Source organism: Diaphorina citri, unplaced genomic scaffold, assembly GCF_000475195.1.
Source record: "Diaphorina citri unplaced genomic scaffold, Diaci psyllid genome assembly version 1.1 scaffold2937, whole genome shotgun sequence".
NCBI classification, from domain to species: domain Eukaryota; kingdom Metazoa; phylum Arthropoda; class Insecta; order Hemiptera; family Psyllidae; genus Diaphorina; species Diaphorina citri.
In genome coordinates, this window is record NW_007380350.1 from 3,036 (window position 1) to 21,047 (window position 18,012).

At 37.7% G+C, this 18,012-nt stretch overlaps 1 protein-coding gene across 4 annotated transcripts in view; it reads right to left on the bottom strand.

Annotated features, from left to right (window-relative positions):
* Nucleotides 1-6,902: 6,902 nt before the first annotated feature.
* LOC103519783 overlaps nt 6,903-18,012 on the bottom strand; it is a 13,200-nt gene continuing 2,090 nt past the window's right edge. For 2 of the 4 annotated variants that reach the window (XM_026831139.1, XM_008484871.2), the window contains exons 3-4: nt 8,025-8,206; nt 6,903-7,174 (exon numbers count right to left, since the gene is read on the bottom strand). In XM_026831139.1, the coding sequence (XP_026686940.1) occupies nt 7,013-7,174; nt 8,025-8,206 (344 nt within the window). In that variant the 3' untranslated portion in view covers nt 6,903-7,012. Of the gene's footprint in view, nt 7,175-8,024; nt 8,207-10,888; nt 11,188-11,469; nt 11,874-18,012 lie in introns of those variants that run through there. The other 2 variants (XM_008484869.3, XM_008484870.3) reach the window with 2 other exon arrangements.

The window sequence follows — 18,012 nt, forward strand, 5'->3', positions numbered from 1 at the left end:
GCTCTACAACATCTAAAGGGAATTTGCTGATTGGTTCTTGGGCCCTAATGGACCACCGGAATTTCCCACGGACTCCTTTTTGTGACTTCCTCGGTTAACAACTAATCTAAGTAGGTAGTAAAATTAGTAAGAATAAACCCATGACTCATAATCACGACTTCGTTCAAATTGCAAGTTGTGTACATAGCGCATAGGTAGCTTTCAACCTTTCAGTGTTCCACGGGAAATTGATGAACGTCGTGACCCTGATAAGAGACTAGGGGAGTATAGAATCCTGCCGAACCAACACCTTTTCTTTAGCAAATTAAAATAATATAGGTATTCTTTGGCAGAGAATATTTTGAAGATTTAGACAGACTCTAGGTAGATAGAGCTGGATTTTGCCGAGAAGTGCGCAAGAATTTTGTGTTCTTTTTTTCCCCCACAGAAAAAAAAAGGAAAGGAGGAGGAGAAAAATTTCATTGAATTTTAAAATGTCTGTTAGCTCCCTCTCTGTGTTTTTTGGAACACAAATGATATCTACTTTTTTTATGTACTCTCTTACTATATTCTCTCTTTTCTACTACTTTTGTTTACTTTTATTTAAAAAAATTAAATATTTTTTCTCTCTTGTTAAAATCGTTTTTTCTAAATAAAATATAAAATCAACTTTTTTTTTCTTCGAAATTTTGTATGAAGTTTAAATATTTCCTTTTTACGTCCGAGTTGTTTTGAGAAATAATTACGTTTTTTTGCTGGTTTGTTTTGCGATTTTCGTGAGACAAATAGGTTTGGGTTTGGATAAGAGCCTTTTGTTTTCTATAGCTGGTGGAAGGTTGGTACGTTCCAATAAAGGGTGTGTATTGGTGTTATTCACCTAGGTAGGTGAGACAGGTATATCCTAGGCCAGAAGGTGGGACCATCAATTTTTAAGACGACTGTGGTTTTACAACTAGGCACTACATAAAACCTATAGGTACGCATGTAAGCCTCATACATTAATTACCTACTTAGGTTAGCATAGTAAAATAATTTCCTTTTCTTTCTTGTGAACTAGGTATCTTAGAAGTAGAAAGTTTAGGAAGTGTCTTCTTCTACCCACTGACATCTGACATAGCGTTTGGACACAGTCTAAAATTATATCAATAGATTTCTCTTTAATTTTTATCTAAAATTTTATAGCAATAAAGGGACAGGTAGGTCCTAAAAAATAAACGGAAATCGTTTACGATCTCTCCTTCTGAATTGAAATTGCAGTCACGTGCTTTGATTTCAGAGCCAGGGGGTTTTCGAGCTTTAATAATTCACAATTTCTCCCTCCATTCCTACCCTCCTCTCCTCCTCCCTCCCCTTCCCCCTTATTCTCCTCCTCCTTCCTATTTTCAGAGCTCAGTGAAAAGAAATTCAGGGCTGTTATTACACTGAATTAAGACTCATAATTATTATCCACTCCTAATACCTACAGCGAGCTTTAATAATTCACAATTCCTCCCTCCCTCCCTCCCTCCTACCCTCTTCTTCTTCTTCTCCTCCTCCTCCTCCTCCTTCCTCTTATTCTCCTCCTCCTTTCTATTTTCAGAGCTCAGTGAAAAGAAATTCAGGGCTGTTATTACACTGAATTAAGACTCATAATTATTATCCACTCCTAATACCTACATAACATATTTAGGTAGGTAGCCTTTTCTTGAAGTTATTATTATTATTTGTAGTAGTCCTGTAGGTAGAATGGTAGATAGATATCTTTTATTAAATTAGGTATACCTATAGTTCTAGGTAACCAACAATTATTTATTTATTATTTGTTAAAAAAAAAAAAAAAAAAAAAAAAAAAATCAAAAAATACCTACCTATGTACCTAGATATAGTTTTTTACAATCATTTTAGATTTTAGCCACAGATACACCTACCTATTTAGATTTTTGATTGTAGGTACCTAATACCTGTTTGACATTAAAGCTCTTTAGATTTAGAATCCGTTAGTTCTGAAACTATGTAGTTTCCCCAAAGTGTTGAAATTTGAAAATTCTTTTTCTTTAAATTAAATTAAATACTTCTTTAGCTGAAAACCAAACTGCCCATGTCCAACCTTAATACAATAGAATATGTACCTTGTTTATCCTGCCAGAATGTAAGACCGAAAAGTCCCTTTAGATTTAACAAATCAGACGCGAATTATTAAAACTCAAAACTATTTATATACAGTTTTAACTATTCAGATTTTCTTTCATTTGTAAAACAAATGTAAATTTAACACCATAATAACTTCTGTTTCTTGGTGTTTGAACAATTCTTGGTGTTTTTGGCATTCAGCGTCGATATTGTTGGTTGTCTGAGTGGTCATATCAGGGGCGGTCTTGATGGGAATCAGTTTGGTGCATAGAGCATCAGGGGCGGACGGCTCGGGTGGGGGATCTGATGATTGGGGCGGATTTTTACACTCACCTGTGATAAGGGAAGAGAAAGGGTGTCAAAAACAAGTGATTGATGGGCTGAAATATGATTGATGGGATCAAATATGATTGATGGGATCAAATATGAAATTGGTGGGCCCAAATACGATTGATGGACGGAAAACGAAAATGGGGATTTTAAAGTACCTACTGGGAGGACTTTACAAAACGAATATTTCTTGGTGAATAATGGAGATATCAACATCGTTGTTATTGGGGCTTATTCCCAACAACATTCCACATTAAAAAAGCCGTTTTATCCCCAAAAAGGGTTAGACCTTTTCTTAAATTTTGAGCTATTTTGTTAAAAATAAAAAAATAATTAAAGTTTAAAATTACATCTCATATAAGGTTAACCCACGTCCTTTTGTAACGTGACTACAATCCCTGGAAGAAAGAGAAACTCAGAGTAGGTATCCTTCCTAACCTTTTTTACGCGGGGACGACATTATAAAGTTGTAAAACCAGAATGTAAATTAAACAATTAGTGATGCTTTCGCAAAAAAAGAGGATACCACCCTGGGTGCTCAAAATTTAAGAATGGCAACTAAAAGGGTCAGTGGGACATAAAAGGACCAAATCACCCCCAGGAGTAAGTAAAGGTGCCACCTTCATTGCCCCTAGGGGACATCTTTACCTCCCTGGCTCTGGGTACTTAACAACGGCCCTGTGAAATATGATAGACTTACAATTATCGACAATCTATTTACCCGAGTAATGAATACAGCTATATCTCCCCTAATCAACCGATACCTATTGAATCAATAACATTCTTTCTGTGTTTATAGAGACATTTTTCTCGTCAACTTTTTGGACTCTATTTTTTAGAGAGAAAAGACGCTGGAGAGAAAAAGACTACCTCAACCGACACCTATTGAATCAATAACTCTCTTTCTGTGTTTATAGAGACATTTTTCTCGTCAACTTTTTGGACTCTATTTTTTAGAGAGAAAAGACGCTGGAGAGAAAAAGACTACTGACATTAAGAGAAAAAGACTAGTAAAATTTATCTACAAACCAGGATTTTTTGACATCTTCATTCGTATTTCGTTAACTGGTCGGTCGATCCTCAGGAGAAGTCGTTGAAAATCGTGTAAAGGCTCTGAAATACGGTTTTTTTAATGAACATTAAGGACGGTTAGAATTCGATAATTTTTTAATCGACCTTTTTGGATCTTTTTAACGAAACTTAATGGACTTTAATAGCCCTTTGTATCGAACACCACATCGTAAAAGTACATTAAAAGTGGCACATTTTTTCATCGGATTTAACAAATCAGACGCGAATTATTAAAACTCAAAACTATTTATATACCTATAGTTTTAACTATTCAGATTTTCTTTCATTTGTAAAACAAATGTAAATTTAACACCATAATAACTTCTGTTTCTTGGTGTTTGAACAATTTTTCTCTCGTTTCTCGAGAATTTCATCTTCTATTTCGGGAACTCTCTGAAATAGCATCTCTATCTCTTAACTCTTCAACGCCCTTCTTCCTGGGATATGCGCTCTTTTTCTATCTAACATAAAACCAAAATTCGGTGAGTTTTTTTCTTGCCTGAATTCGTAGACCGTTGGACAACAGTAGATAAACAGTAGAACAGTACCATAGAATTCTAGACTGTAGATTTTGTATTTGTAGATTTTTGCTGTAGATTAATACAACACAGTTCATTTTCACAGTTTCAACTTTCACCTTCATACAGGGTGTCCCAGATAGAAAGGGCTTTGTCATTTCGGACGTTTCCAGTAAAGTCTCACCATTGATTTTGGAAAAGAGGGGCTATTTCCTTAAAGCTTCTTTGCTCTTTACAAATTGCACTTGATAAACGATTTCGTATCTAACTGGTCGTGGTCGGGAGTATTTTATTTTTTTATTTCAGATATTTATTTATTTTATTGAAGCAGTTTTAACAATAAAGTCCTACCTCTTTAAACCAAGTTTTAACTCGGGTTGTGGTCTTGGCCATAAAAGATCTGAGAGCATCATACAAGCCTGTAATGTGGAGAACAAACTAATCTTTCATCTGTATGGATAACAAATTAGTGTGCACCAGATCTTTTTGACATCCCTGTATATTGTAATTTAACAAATGGATTTTTACTTTTTAAATACCTACCTATGTAGATATAGTTTTTTACAATCATTTTAGATTTTAGCCACAGATACACCTACCTATTTAGATTTTTGATTGTACGTGCCTAATATGTACCTGGTTTGACATTAAAGCTCTTTAGATTTAGAATCCGATAGCTCTGAAACTATGTAGTTTCCCCAAAGTGTTATTATTTGAAAATTCTTTTATTTCTTTAGCGGAAAACCAAACTGCCCATGTCCAACCTTAATACAATAGAATATGTACCTTGTTTATCCTGCCAGAATGTAAGACCGAAAAGTCCCTTTACTCCCGTAGTCTAAAGAAGGTCTTGATCATTATTTTACATTTTTTTTTTACACCGTTCCTAATATTGGGTAGGCAGTTTCAATAAAGTCTAGCTTATTCGATATTTTCCCCAGCAAATGAAAAGGTACTCGCATAATTTGATAAAAATATTATAAATTATAATACCACGATCCCCGGGGATACTCTGTCCAGACGAGTCTACAGGGTGCAAAACCTTTTCAAGTCCCCCCCGCGGGGGGCTTTCTACCCTGAAGCACGAGCAATATTATGGTATTAAGTGATGTTTGCTGTCAGCCCCCTCTAGTTTTTTTTTACTACCTACCTACCTACCTATAATAGGGAACGCCGTTGTTTCTATTATTTGGTTTGTTTCAATTTTTCTACCTATGAATTTTGAGCGGTTTCTACAACACTAATAAAAATTGGTACAGCTCTACAACACCTAAAGGGAATTTGCTGATTGGTTCTTGGGCTCTAATGGACCACCGGAATTTCTACAACACCTAAAGGGAATTTGCTGATTGGTTCTTGGACCCTAAAATGGACCACCGGAATTTCCCACGGGCTCCTTTTTTTTTGTGACCTCCTCGGTTAACTAATCTACGAGTAAGTAGGTAGTAAAATTAGTAAGAAGAAACCCATGACTCATAATCACGACTTCGTTCAAATTGCAAGTTGTGTACATAGCGCATAGGTAGCTTTCAACCTTTCAGTGTTCCACGGGAAAATTGATGAACGTCGTGACCCTGATAAGAAACTAGGGGAGTTAGAATCCTGCCGAACCAACACCTTTTCTTTAGCAAATTAAAATAATAGGTAGGTATTCTTTGGCAGAGAATATTTTGAAGATTTAGAGTTAGACAGACTCTAGGTAGATAGAGCTGGATTTTGCCGAGAAGTGCGCAAGAATTTTGTGTTCTTTTTTTCCCCACAGAAAAAAAAGGAAAGGAGGAGGAGGAGGAGGAGGAGGAGGAGAAAAATTTCATTGAATTTTAAAATGTCTGTTAGCTCCCTCTCTGTGTTTTTTGGAACACAAATGATATCTACTTTTTTTATGTACTCTCTTACTATACTCTCTCTTTTCTACTACTTTTGTTTACTTTTATTTAAAAAATTTAAATATTTTTTTCTCTCTTGTTAAAATCGTTTTTTCTAAATAAAATATAAAATCAACTTTTTTTCTTCGAAATTTTGTATGAAGTTTAAATATTTCCTTTTTACGTCCGAGTTGTTTTGAGAAATAATTACGTTTTTTTGCTGGTTTGTTTTGCGATTTTCGTGAGACAAATAGGTTTGGATAAGAGCCTTTTGTTTTCTATAGCTGGTGGAAGGTTGGTACGTTCCAATAAAGGGTGTGTATTGGTGTTATTCACGTAGGTAGGTGAGACAGGTATATCCTAGGCCAGAAGGTGGGACCATCAATTTTTAAGCCGACTGTGGTTTTACAACTAGGCACTACATAAAACCTATACGCATGTTAGCCTCATACATTAATTACCTACTTAGGTTAGCATAGTAAAATTAATTTCCTTTTCTTTCTTGTGAACTAGGTATCTTAGAAGTAGAAAGTTTAGGAAGTGTCTTCTTCTACCCACTGACATCTGACATAGGGGACCATCCTTCTATTCCTCTATCCTCTTCTCCTCCTGCTTCTTCTATTCCCTTTGTTCTTTCTCTTCCCCTTCTTTTCTTCTCCTCTCCTCTCTCCCTTTTTCTATTTCCCTCTCCTCCTCTTTTTCTTCTCCCCTTCTCTTCCTATTCATCCTCATTTGACTTGGAGGGATACATTGATACAGAAAACTTTGGAGGTACAGAGACGAAGGGAAAGATAGGGGGAGGGAGAGAGAGAAAGAGAGGGAAAAGGACGTGAGAGAGGAAAGGTGTGTCTGAGAACGAGGGGGAGGACAGATAAATATAATGAAATAATAGATAGGTAGCAGGTATCTGTTATGAATGTTACAAATGGTAAACTTGGTACATATAGATAGGGAGTAAGTAGGTATCTATTTACAACCAACACTCAATAGACCAATAGAGCAGTTAGCGATAGCAAACAAAAAATGTTACTAGGCACACTTCGAACAACCAAAATCAAACTCACAAAAATATTATACCTAGAACCTCAAAACTCAAAATCATTTCAAAATGCCATGCCTCCTTGAATATAGGAGCTAAGTTTAGGGGGCATCACCTCTGTCTTTCCTTCTTCTCCGAGCGATTTCGCTTCTTTCGATCTCAAATTCCGGTTCGGAAAACCGTCTCAAAGTTGCCGTCAAATTTCCAGTCAATTCTTCACATAGGGGAAATTGGGGTGACTTACCCAGCTCGGGTAAGTGGGCCTTCTTTTTCGTCAGAGGGGGAAAAATCATTTTGACAAATGACGAGTAAGTTTTATAGTCTCTCTTCTCTCACTCTCTTCTTTTTTCTATTCCCTCTCTCTCTCTCCCTCTCTTCCTTTTTCTATTCCTTTTCATCCTTCTATTCCTCTATCCTCTTCTTCTTCTCCTCCTTCTTCTATTCCCTTTGTTCTTTCTCTTCCCCTTTTTCTCCTCTCCTCTCCCCCCTTTTCTATTTCCCTCTCCTCCTCTTATTCTTCTCTCCTTCTCTTCCTATTTATCCTCATTTGACTCAGAGGGATACATTGATACAGGAAACTTTGGAGGTACAGAGACGAAGGGAAAGGTAGGGGGAGGGAGAGAGAGAAAGAGAGGGAAAAGAGGACGTGAGAGAGGAAAGAGAGAAAAGGTGTGTCTGAGAACGAGGATAGATAAATATAATGAAATAATAGATAGGTAGCAGGTATATTTGTTATGAATGCTTCAAATGGTAAACTTGGTACATAGATAGGGAGTAAGTATCTATTTACAACCAACACTCAATAGAGCAGTTAACGATAGCAAACAAAATGTTACCAGACACACTTCGAACAACCAAAATCTAACTCACAAAAACATTATAGATACCTAGAACTTCAAAACTCAAAATCATTTCAAAATGCTAATGCCTCCTTGAATATAGGAGCTAAGTTCAGGGGGCATCACCTCTGTCTTTCCTTCTTCTCCGAGCGATTTCGCTTCTTTCGATCTCAAATTCCGGTTCGGAAAACCGTCTCAAATTTGCCGTCAAATTACCAGTTAATTCTTCACATAGGGGAAATTGGGGTGACTTACCCAGCTCGGGTAAGTGGGCCTTCTTTTTCGTCAGGTTTTTCAGCCGCTCTTGGTGTTTTTGGCATTCAGCGTCGATATTGTTGGTTGTCTGAGTGGTCATATCAGGGGCGGTCTTGATGGGAATCAGTTTGGTGCATAGAGCATCAGGGGCGGACGGCTCGGGTGGGGGATCTGATGATTGGGGCGGATTTTTACACTCACCTGTGATGAGGGAGAAGAAAGGGTGTCAAAAATAAGTGATTGATGGGCTGAAATATGATTGATGGGATCAAATATGATTGATGGGATCAAATATGAAATTGGTGGGCCCAAATACGATTGATGGACGGAAAACGAAAATGGGGATTTTAAAGTACTGGAGAGGACTTTACAAAACGAATATTTCTTGGTGAATAATGGAGATATCAACATCGTTGTTATTGGGGCTTATTCCCAACAACATTCCACATTAAAAAAGCCGTTTTATCCCCAAAAAGGGTTAGACCTTTTCTTAAATTTCGAGCTATTTTGTTAAAATGAAAAAAATAATTAAAGTTTAAAATTACATCTCATAAGGTAAACCCACGTCCTTCTGTAATGTGACTACAATCCCTGGAAGAAAGAGAAACCCAGAGTATCCTTTCTAACCTTTTTTACGCGGGGACGACATTATAAAGTTGTAAAACCAGAATGTAAATTAAACAATTAGTGATGCTTTCGCAAAAAAAGAGAAGAGCAAACTTGTAAACAGAGTTCCATTATGTATTCATTGAAACCTCTCATGGATGGCCCTATTTTATGTATATCGGGAAAATTTTCACCTCTTCGGACCTCAATTGCGATATTGAATTGTGAAATGAAATAACCACATAATACTCGTTCTCGAAACGGCCGTCTTTCTCCTATCCTATCACGTCACGTATGTAGGTATATCGGGAAAATTTTCACCTCTTCGGACCGCAATTGCGATATTGAATTGTGAAATGAAATAACCACATAATACTCGTTCTCGAAACGGCCGTCTTTCTCCTATCCTATCACTTCACGTCTCTGTGATTTCGAGACGATAAAACCTCTTTTGTTACAGCTAATAAGGAGAGTATTAGTTATTTCATTTCACAATTCGTATGGAACTTCACAAAGTTACTGAGTCTTTCATCAAGATGTCTAATGCGATAGCTAAGAGTAAAAATCTGGTGTGAACATCACAAGACTTTCCTTATCCTATTAAATGATGCTCATTTGAGTGTTCTTTTAAATTACTTTTTACAATATCTCTAACCGTTTAGTCGGTATAGCTGAAAACCGCCAAGAAACGGTCAAATGGGAACAGGCCTTTAGTTGGCTACACAGCATAGGCCAGAGGGACCAAACAGGGTCCGGTTGTATTAGAATTCCAGTCTGGCGATGCTCCAATTTTCCCATTGTGTGTTCAAAACCGTTATAAAGAATACACCCCCACCAGGACCGAAATAAGGGAGGGGGCCCTGAAATAGGACTCTTTTCAAAAAGATTTAAATCTACTAAAATCAAGAAGAATAAGTATCCGAACTTCAATATGGTTGGACCACCTACCTATAAACTAAATAATTAATTACATACTGTAATTTCAATTATGGTCGGTATTTTTCCTAAATAAAATTCTACGTTATGAGACTTATGAGCTCTATTGGGCTTAGATTACACCTAGGTACATACAATTAATAATATATTATGCAATAAATAATAACAAATTTCTATAATTCATCAAGGACTCGAAACAGTACCTTCCCGCTTCTCAGGCAAACACCTTAATCACGGAGTAAGAGAGCTATTAAGGCAGAAAGCCATTACCGGTCCTGAAATAGCTATAAACATTTTTCGGTTGTGGTATATTGTACATTGAAAAACAAAGCTATTATTTTACAATAATCGAAATAAGGGAGGGGGCCCTGAAATAGGACTTTTTTCAAAAAGATTTAAATCTACTAAAATCAAGAAGAATAAGTATCCGAACTTCAACATGGTTGGACCACCTACCTATAAACTAAATTATTAATTACTGTATGGTCGGTATTTTTCCTAAATAAAATTCTACGTTATGAGACTTATGAGCTCTATTAGGCTTAGATTACACCCACATACAACTAATAATATATTATGTAATAAATAATAACAAATTTCTATAATTCGTCAAGGATTCGAAACAGTACCTTCCCGCTTCTCAGGCAAATACCTTAATCACGGAGTAAGAGAGTTACTGAGGCAGAATTTTAATTTTTCAAGCCATTACCGGTCCTGAAATAGCTATAAACATTTTTCGGTTGTGGTATATTGTACATTGAAAAACAAAGCTATTATTTTACAATAATTTATTTATTTGTATTTTAACAAACAATTCAATAATGTCCCCCTCCCCCTCTCCTTTTTAACTCTCTATGCAAATATCTATTTCATACCCAAAGGCACCTGCCGCGGTAGCATAGTGGAATGGGTGGCTGGAAAAGGTTGGTTCGAATCCCAACTGAAGATTCTGAGGTACCTAGCTACAAAGTTAGTAGGAACCAGACCATCCCAAATACCCTACACTGGGTTGTAGGCAAGTTGTAAATAAGGTGATTTGTATGAATGCCGTGTAATTATTTTAACTATGCAATGTGCAAGACATTAAAGGTGACGTAACAAAGATTTGGCTTAAGTCATGTACGTAGATACCTACTATTAATAATTATTGGGAATGTTTTTAGTACCTACCTAACTGAGGTTTTTTCTCCATTTGGCGAAAAGCCACCCTCAGCGCCTCCTTAAATTATTAACCTTACTCGGCCCAAGTGAGGCCAATAAAAGCCAGCAGCACGGGGTTGTCCACATGGTCACCCAACCGTACCAACCACACTCAAAGTTCCTTAACTTCATTGACCTTACCTGGGTCATATCGAAACCAATGCAGGGTCACCATCTTGTCCAAGGCGCATCTACAACACTCGACCAAATAATCATCACACTTGTCCGAATAATAAGCCTCGTCCACACGATCAAACACATCTTTCAAAATGGCGTCAGTTTCACCGAAAATAAAATCGTCGAGGTCGTTTTCTCGTTCGTAATCTTGGACCAGGTTGGTGTCCTCCATTTTGAGTCCAGAGGTTTCATAGAGGTTTCAATTTCCAGAGACTGCAACGAGTTGCGTGAATATTTATCCAGTATGAACTTTTTCAAGTCACCTTTGAATATTAACTTAAGGATTATTAATCCTTCCAATAGCTACCGTGAAATACCTACTTAAGGTAGAAACACACTACCATCACGTCACGTGAAGTCATGGAGAGTCAGAAAGATGTAGTTCAAAGCTTTCCCATGAGATTGTAGGTTCACGTCACGTGACGTGATAGAAGTGTGGCTATCCTAAAAGAAATTACCTACAATCTACAATATCATGGGAAAACTTTGAACTACATCTTTCTGATTTTCCATGAGCTCACGTGACGTGATAATAGTGTTTCTACCTTGACATGCCTATCTCACGGCCACGGAATGTAAGTATTGAATGGAAAAATTCGATTTTACGAAAAAGAATTTTCCAATGAACTGAACACTGGAATAGAATTCCACACTAATATTCGAAGAGGATTTCACAATAAAATTGATTTGAACTGAAAAATCTGGAAACTCACTTGAAATTAGGCTTGGCTGAGAAATTTGAAAAATGGTGATCATTTCGACCGATTTTCCGCAATCTTTGTGATTCCCTACCATTAGCTTCTCAAGGGAGAACTGGTGTTAATTACCGTCGCACGTGGTGTGAATTGGGACGGGTGACTGTCGAGAGAGAGAACTTGTCACACCCTATAAGTTAAATCTTTCCGAACTCCACGATTTCATAAAGACCTTATTCTTTTCCCCCCTCTCTCTCACACTCTCTCCCTTCTCATCTCTCTCTCTCCTCTTTCTATCGAGTTTTTTTTTATCGCACATAAGGGACAACATCCATAAAATTTCCGTTTACTCCCTTTTTTCTCTCTCTTTTCCTGTCCTCCTCTCTCTCTCCCTCTTTCTCCCCTATATTTTGCCTCTCTCTTTCTCTCGTCTCGTGTTCAATCCGTGCGAATCGTTTAGCTGAGAGAGAAAGAGAGAGGGAGGGAGAGAGAGAGAGAAGAAAGGAAAGAGAGAGAGAGAGAGAGAGAGAGAGAGAGAGAGAGAGAAGGCGTTTTTTTCTCTCTAAGTATAATATTTGAGATAGGAAAATGGGAAAATATTTTCCTCCCAAACGACTGGGCAATGTGCATATGCTTGTCTGACCAGCAAGTAAAGAGAACAATAAGTACAGGGTAGTAGAAGGTTATTTATTGCTAAACATCAACGTTTTTTGAAATTGACTTGGAGGAAAAGCCATGAGGGGGGGAAAAAGACCCATGGGGGTGAGACAGAGAGAGAGAGGAGAGAGAGGGAGAGATACAATCGACAAATACCTGAATGAGAACAGGAATATACGGGGTGAATCTTGAATTAGAAATAAAATTAGAGCAAAATTCAATGGAATAAATGGTTAAAAAAAAGAAGAAAAAAAAAAATCAGTACAGCCTTTGTTATGAAAAGTAGTACCTAGTAGAGTAAGAGTAGTACACTGAGAAAAAACTAGGGTGCCCAATCGAGTAACTGGGTTCCGGAACTCTAAAATTGAACTCTATATCGGGAAGCTCGACACTATAGCATTCCAACAACATCAGGGGAAGTAATCTAATAGGTAACAGTTTTTAAACCATAACTTGTGGCACCCAATCACTATTTATTTACTTTTCTCAGTGTACCTACCTACTAATAAATAAAAAAAAGTTCACCTCTAACACTGAAGTCACCCTGTCGTTTTGTAATGTGACCTCCGCGTAGCTTCACTTTTACCATGAAATAAAGAGAACAATAAGTACAGGGCCATCCAATAAAGAGAACAATAAGTACAGGACGTCAAGTAAAGAGAACAATAAGTACAGGGACATCAAGTAAACGGAACAAGTACAGGGCCATCAAGTACAGAGAACAATAAGTACAGGGCCATGAAATAAAGAGAACAATAAGTACAGGGCCATGAAATAAAGAGAACAATAAGTACAGGACCATGAAATAAAGAGAACAATAAGTACAGGGCCATCCAATAAAGAGAACAATAAGTACAGGACCGGGGGAAAAATCATTTTGACAAATGACGAGTAAGTTTTATAGTCTCTCTTCTCTCACTCTCCTCTTTTTTCTATATTCCCTCTCTCTCTCTCTCTCCCTCTCTTCCTTTTTCTATTTTTTTTTTTGTTTTAAAAGATGAGTGTTTCACCGCCGTTTTTATTTCGTATCGATGAAACAACTGCTACATTAGACGCTTGTGGTCTGTGTCGTAGCATGCCCATCCCGTAGTATGCCTCTCATCAGATGGGCGAGAAGACCATCAAGTAAACTGAACAATAAGTACAGGGCTATGAAGTAAAATGTACAATAAGTACAGGGCCATCAAGCAAACTGAAACATGAGTAGAAGGCCATCAAGGACATGTAGGTACAACAAGATTAGGTAGGACCTTCAATATTTGACTTCGATTAATTTATATTATGTTAAGGCGGTCTCTTCCTGATCCCTTGTGTGCCGCGTCCATTTTAGTTTAGGACTATTGCACTGCGTTTACAATACATGGTTAATCGCTCTCCTCCATTTCAAACACTCCTGATCCTCTCGCGAAGCTCAGGAGTGGTTTGATTCGACTTCGATTTCCTGATTATAGATTTCTCTTTCGGCCCAACCCTCTTTGATACCTACATTACCTATGTCTCTTTGATACCTATATTACCTACCTATGTCTCTTTGATACCTATATTACTACCTATGTCTCGGGGAAGATACCTACACCTGCAACCACATAGGTACATCTAGATACTAGATACTAGGTACCTACTGTTATTTATCTACATATGTTATGTGAAATGGAAATAGAAATGTAGAAATACCTTCCTACAGAAAGGGTCAGAACTGATGAAAATCTCTATCTTTCTCTCTCCCTTCCTCTCCCTCTCTCTTTCTCTCTCTTCTATTATTAGATACCCATGCTGTTTTCTAATGATAAGCTCTTCTCCATATTTATCCTCTCTCTCGCTCTTTTCATCTCTCTTTCTCTCTTCCATATGCATTCATCTGTTTCCATTTCTTTCTCTGCTCTCTCTTTCTCTCTCTGCTCCTATTTCTCTCTCTCTCCCTCTCCTCTCTCTTTCTTCTCTCCACATGCTCAGCTCATTCATTCGTCTGTTTCTATTAATATTTCTATCCCTCGATCTCTCTCTCTCTTCCTCTATCTCTCTCTCTCTCTCTCTCGCTCTCCCCCTCTATCCCTTTCTCTATGCCTTCGCTTTCTCTCTCTCTTACGCTCTATCTCTCTCCCCCTCCCTCCGATCTCTCTCTCTTTTTCTCTTTCCTATCCTTTTATATCTCTTTCTCCCCCTCTTCCCTCTCTCCAAGGACTCTTTTTCTCCCTTTCTCTCTCTCTCGCATTCCATCCAATTTTATCCCCCTCCATCTCTCTCTCTCTCCTATTTCTCATTAATGAATCCCTAATCATTCTCATCTCTCTGAATTACAATAGGGCACAATTAAGCCCAGACTATAAATGCGTACAATCTTCAATCATTCGACAGGGTGTCGTGCAAATAGGGGAACAACGCGGTATATTTAGCACCATCAGGTGTAACAAAAAGTTCAAGTAAAGTTACAATAAGTTCGAGTTCGATTCCCGCCCTAGGCGAACGATTAAGAAAAGAAACAAGAAAACAAATAAGATTCGTTCTCGGAAGGGCTTACTTTCTCCTATCCTGTAGTCCTGTAATCCTTCTCTCTTCGATTTTCGGAAGCTAAGACTTGTATTGTTACCGTTCCTCCTATGAAACCTCGTAAAAAAATCGTACCCTTACCTATAATAAAAATGTAGAATGGCTCGAAAGTTTGTCAAAAGATTCGAAACATTCGTTGTACAGAGATCTTCCTCTCGTTAATAAAAGCATGTAAAAATAGGTTAGGACATTACATTTTCATACGGCCTACTATACCGGCATTATAACTACCTACTATAATGTTATTACCTACCTATACACCTGCTGATAATAGTATCTACTGATATTACCTACTGTTCTGGAAAGCTCGACTTTCGCTACACTTGCAATTTATGCCTGGACTTCCCCGTTTGGATATTATCAGCCTGAAAGTACACTCTGGCGTCCAAAAAATCGGGTACACTTTGACTTCTGATTTTTTCTTCCAGAATCAACAAGATTTCAATATTTTCGATTTAAGATAGAGCCAACTAGAAAACCAAAGACCCTAAAGACAACAACATAAGCTTCTAGTTGGTAGGTAGGTAATAGGTATCGTATCCTAAAACGTTTCGAAATACGAATTACCTAACAGTCCTATCCTAACACATTTTCAACATTCATAAATGGCTGTCCATTTCTCAGAGTAAAGTATTTTATTATTATTATTAATTTGTTTTTTTTTTCAGCCCAAATATTTTGCACTCGGAGTGTAGAAAAAAAGTTCAAACTTTACCTCCAGTGATATAGCGGCTCTGATGAAAGTTACGAGACTTTTCAGTCCTATCTAGGTCGTATAAACAAGGTTTACGACTTTTTATGCCTTTTTACTCGTCCAACAGTTTTGCTCGAAAAATAAATCCAGCTGAAAGGAATCTCCTTCCCTCTTTTCCCCGGCCATTTTTTTTTTTTTTTTTTTTTTTTTTTTTTTGAATTTTTATAGATCGAACAACGGAGGTCTTATCGTCCGAATTCGAAGAAAGAAGGAGGATAGTATAGAAAGAAAGCCAGGTATTTCGAGAACGAACCTTATCTGTTTAGGATAGAGTTAGCCAAAGGCTAACGATAACGAATAAGAAGGAAGGGGTAGGAAGGAGGAGGAGAATAAGAAGAAAATTAGCCCCCAGGTGGTCTCGAACCCCCGAATTGCCAAACCACGACCTTCACCAACAAAACTCCACCCGAGCCCATGTAAGGAAACATGGTGCCTATCGGGTCGGCTTACCCTCCAAGGTTAACTGGACGCCGGCCGATCCGAGAAACAGGATAAAGTTAGCCAAGGGCAGGGGGAATCGAACCCGTGACCTAACCAGTGTACATGTGTGACCCTCTACAGCAGTGTTTCTTAATTAGTTTGGCCCGCGGAACCCTTTTCAAAAGGTGAACATCTTTGCGGAACCCTGAACTTTCAAAAGCTGTGTAAGATGAAATACCTAGTCTAAGATGGTCGTTTTGAAACTGCATTTTATCTAGTGCAGAGGTTCTCAACCGGTGGTACGCGTACCACTGGTGGTACGCGGATACATTTTAGGTGGTACGCACTACGCAGTCATATATTAATAATAACAATAAAAAATGTTGAATGGTGGGGTTTTAAGACCATAATTAATCAAAATAATTGATAAGAAACTAAAAAAAGGGCCCCCTCGGCCCCCTCTAAATACCTACGGCCCTGGGCTGGACGGAGAAAGCCATCCGTCCCAAGAAACAGGATAAAGTTAGCCAAGGGCAGGGGGAATCGAACCCGTGACCTAATCAGTGTACAACTGTACATGTGTGACCCTCTACCTACAGAACTGTCATCACGAGTAACCCCAATTTGACAGCAGCACGTGGTTCACACATCCAGACACATTAGCTTTAACGTTTTGTCGGGAATGTAGTCGGGATGTGTGTGAGGGAAATGAGGTTTTTACATGGTGTATCACATAGCTGATGGCAAGAGAAGAAGACGAAGAAGAAGGAGGAGGAGGAGAAGAAGGAGAAGGAGAAAAAGAAGGAGAAGAAGAAGAAGAAGAAGAAGAAAAAGAAGAAGAAGAAGAGAAGAAGAAGAAGAAGAAGAAGAAGAAGAAGAGAAGAAGAAGAAGAAGAAGAAGAAGAAACAAGAACAAAGTTTTATGTTTGTAGTGTCTCTTTTTATCTTTATTCGACATTTCTAGTGAGATGTGGTTCTTCGTTATGTCGGTATACCAAGATACATTGAATGAAGCTTTTAATTTGATGACGAGATTAACATTTCTACCCGTCCGTCATCCGTCACTTATCTAGCTGTCATTGTAAAAACCTAAAGAAGAATCAAAATAGATAAGAAAAAATAACAATAAATAAATAGTACTGCCTAGCCTACTATCGATTAGGACCAGAAAGTCCCATAAAATAAATATTTCTTTTGAATTGTTTGTTTACTCCACTCCAAATATCGCCACAAAATGGACAATAATGGCTTTTGGAAGAAAGAGGAAGGATAAAAGGAAGAAAGGGAGGGAGTAAGGGAGAGAATGAGGGGAAGAGAAAATTTAAGGAGCGAGCTCGAATGCTAAAAAAGATCGCCTGACCTCCTAACCCAGATAACAAACTTTCCGACGGGGATTTTTCTCTCCTTTTTGTCTCTCCTTTCCCCTTTTCTCCCTCACTTCTCCCTCTTTATTTCTCCTTTTCTCCCTCTCTAGTTCCCCTTGATTCCCTCTTTCAATGTTTTTTCCGTATTTTCTTTCTTATGTCTCATAATTTCTATTTCCTTTTCCTCTTTTTTTTCTTGTTTCCCACGTCCAATGTCTTTCCTAATTTTTTCCCCTTCTTCTATTCTTTTCTTTTTTCTTTCTCTCGTCTCTTCTTATTTTTTTTTTTCTCTGTATACTATGTTCACATTTAGTAACCTTTTATTCTAATTTATTTTTTATTCCATTTTCTGTCCTATCTTAGTTTCCCTTTTCCCTTTCGTCCTTCTTCTCTTCCACTTTCCTCTATGATTCGTTTTCTCGTTTTTTCTTGTCTCTCTTAATTTCTCTTTATTATGAACCTTTTTTCCTCTCTATCTCTTTTCTGTTAGGTTCCTACCCTGTCTTAATTTCTGTCCTCACTCTTCCTTCTCCTTTCTTTTTTTGTCCTGTCTCCGAGATTTCTATTTTTCAGACATATTATGGCTCTCTCATTCTGTCTCTCTCTCTCTCTCTCTCTCTCTCTCTCTCTCTCTCTCTCTCTGAGATCGGG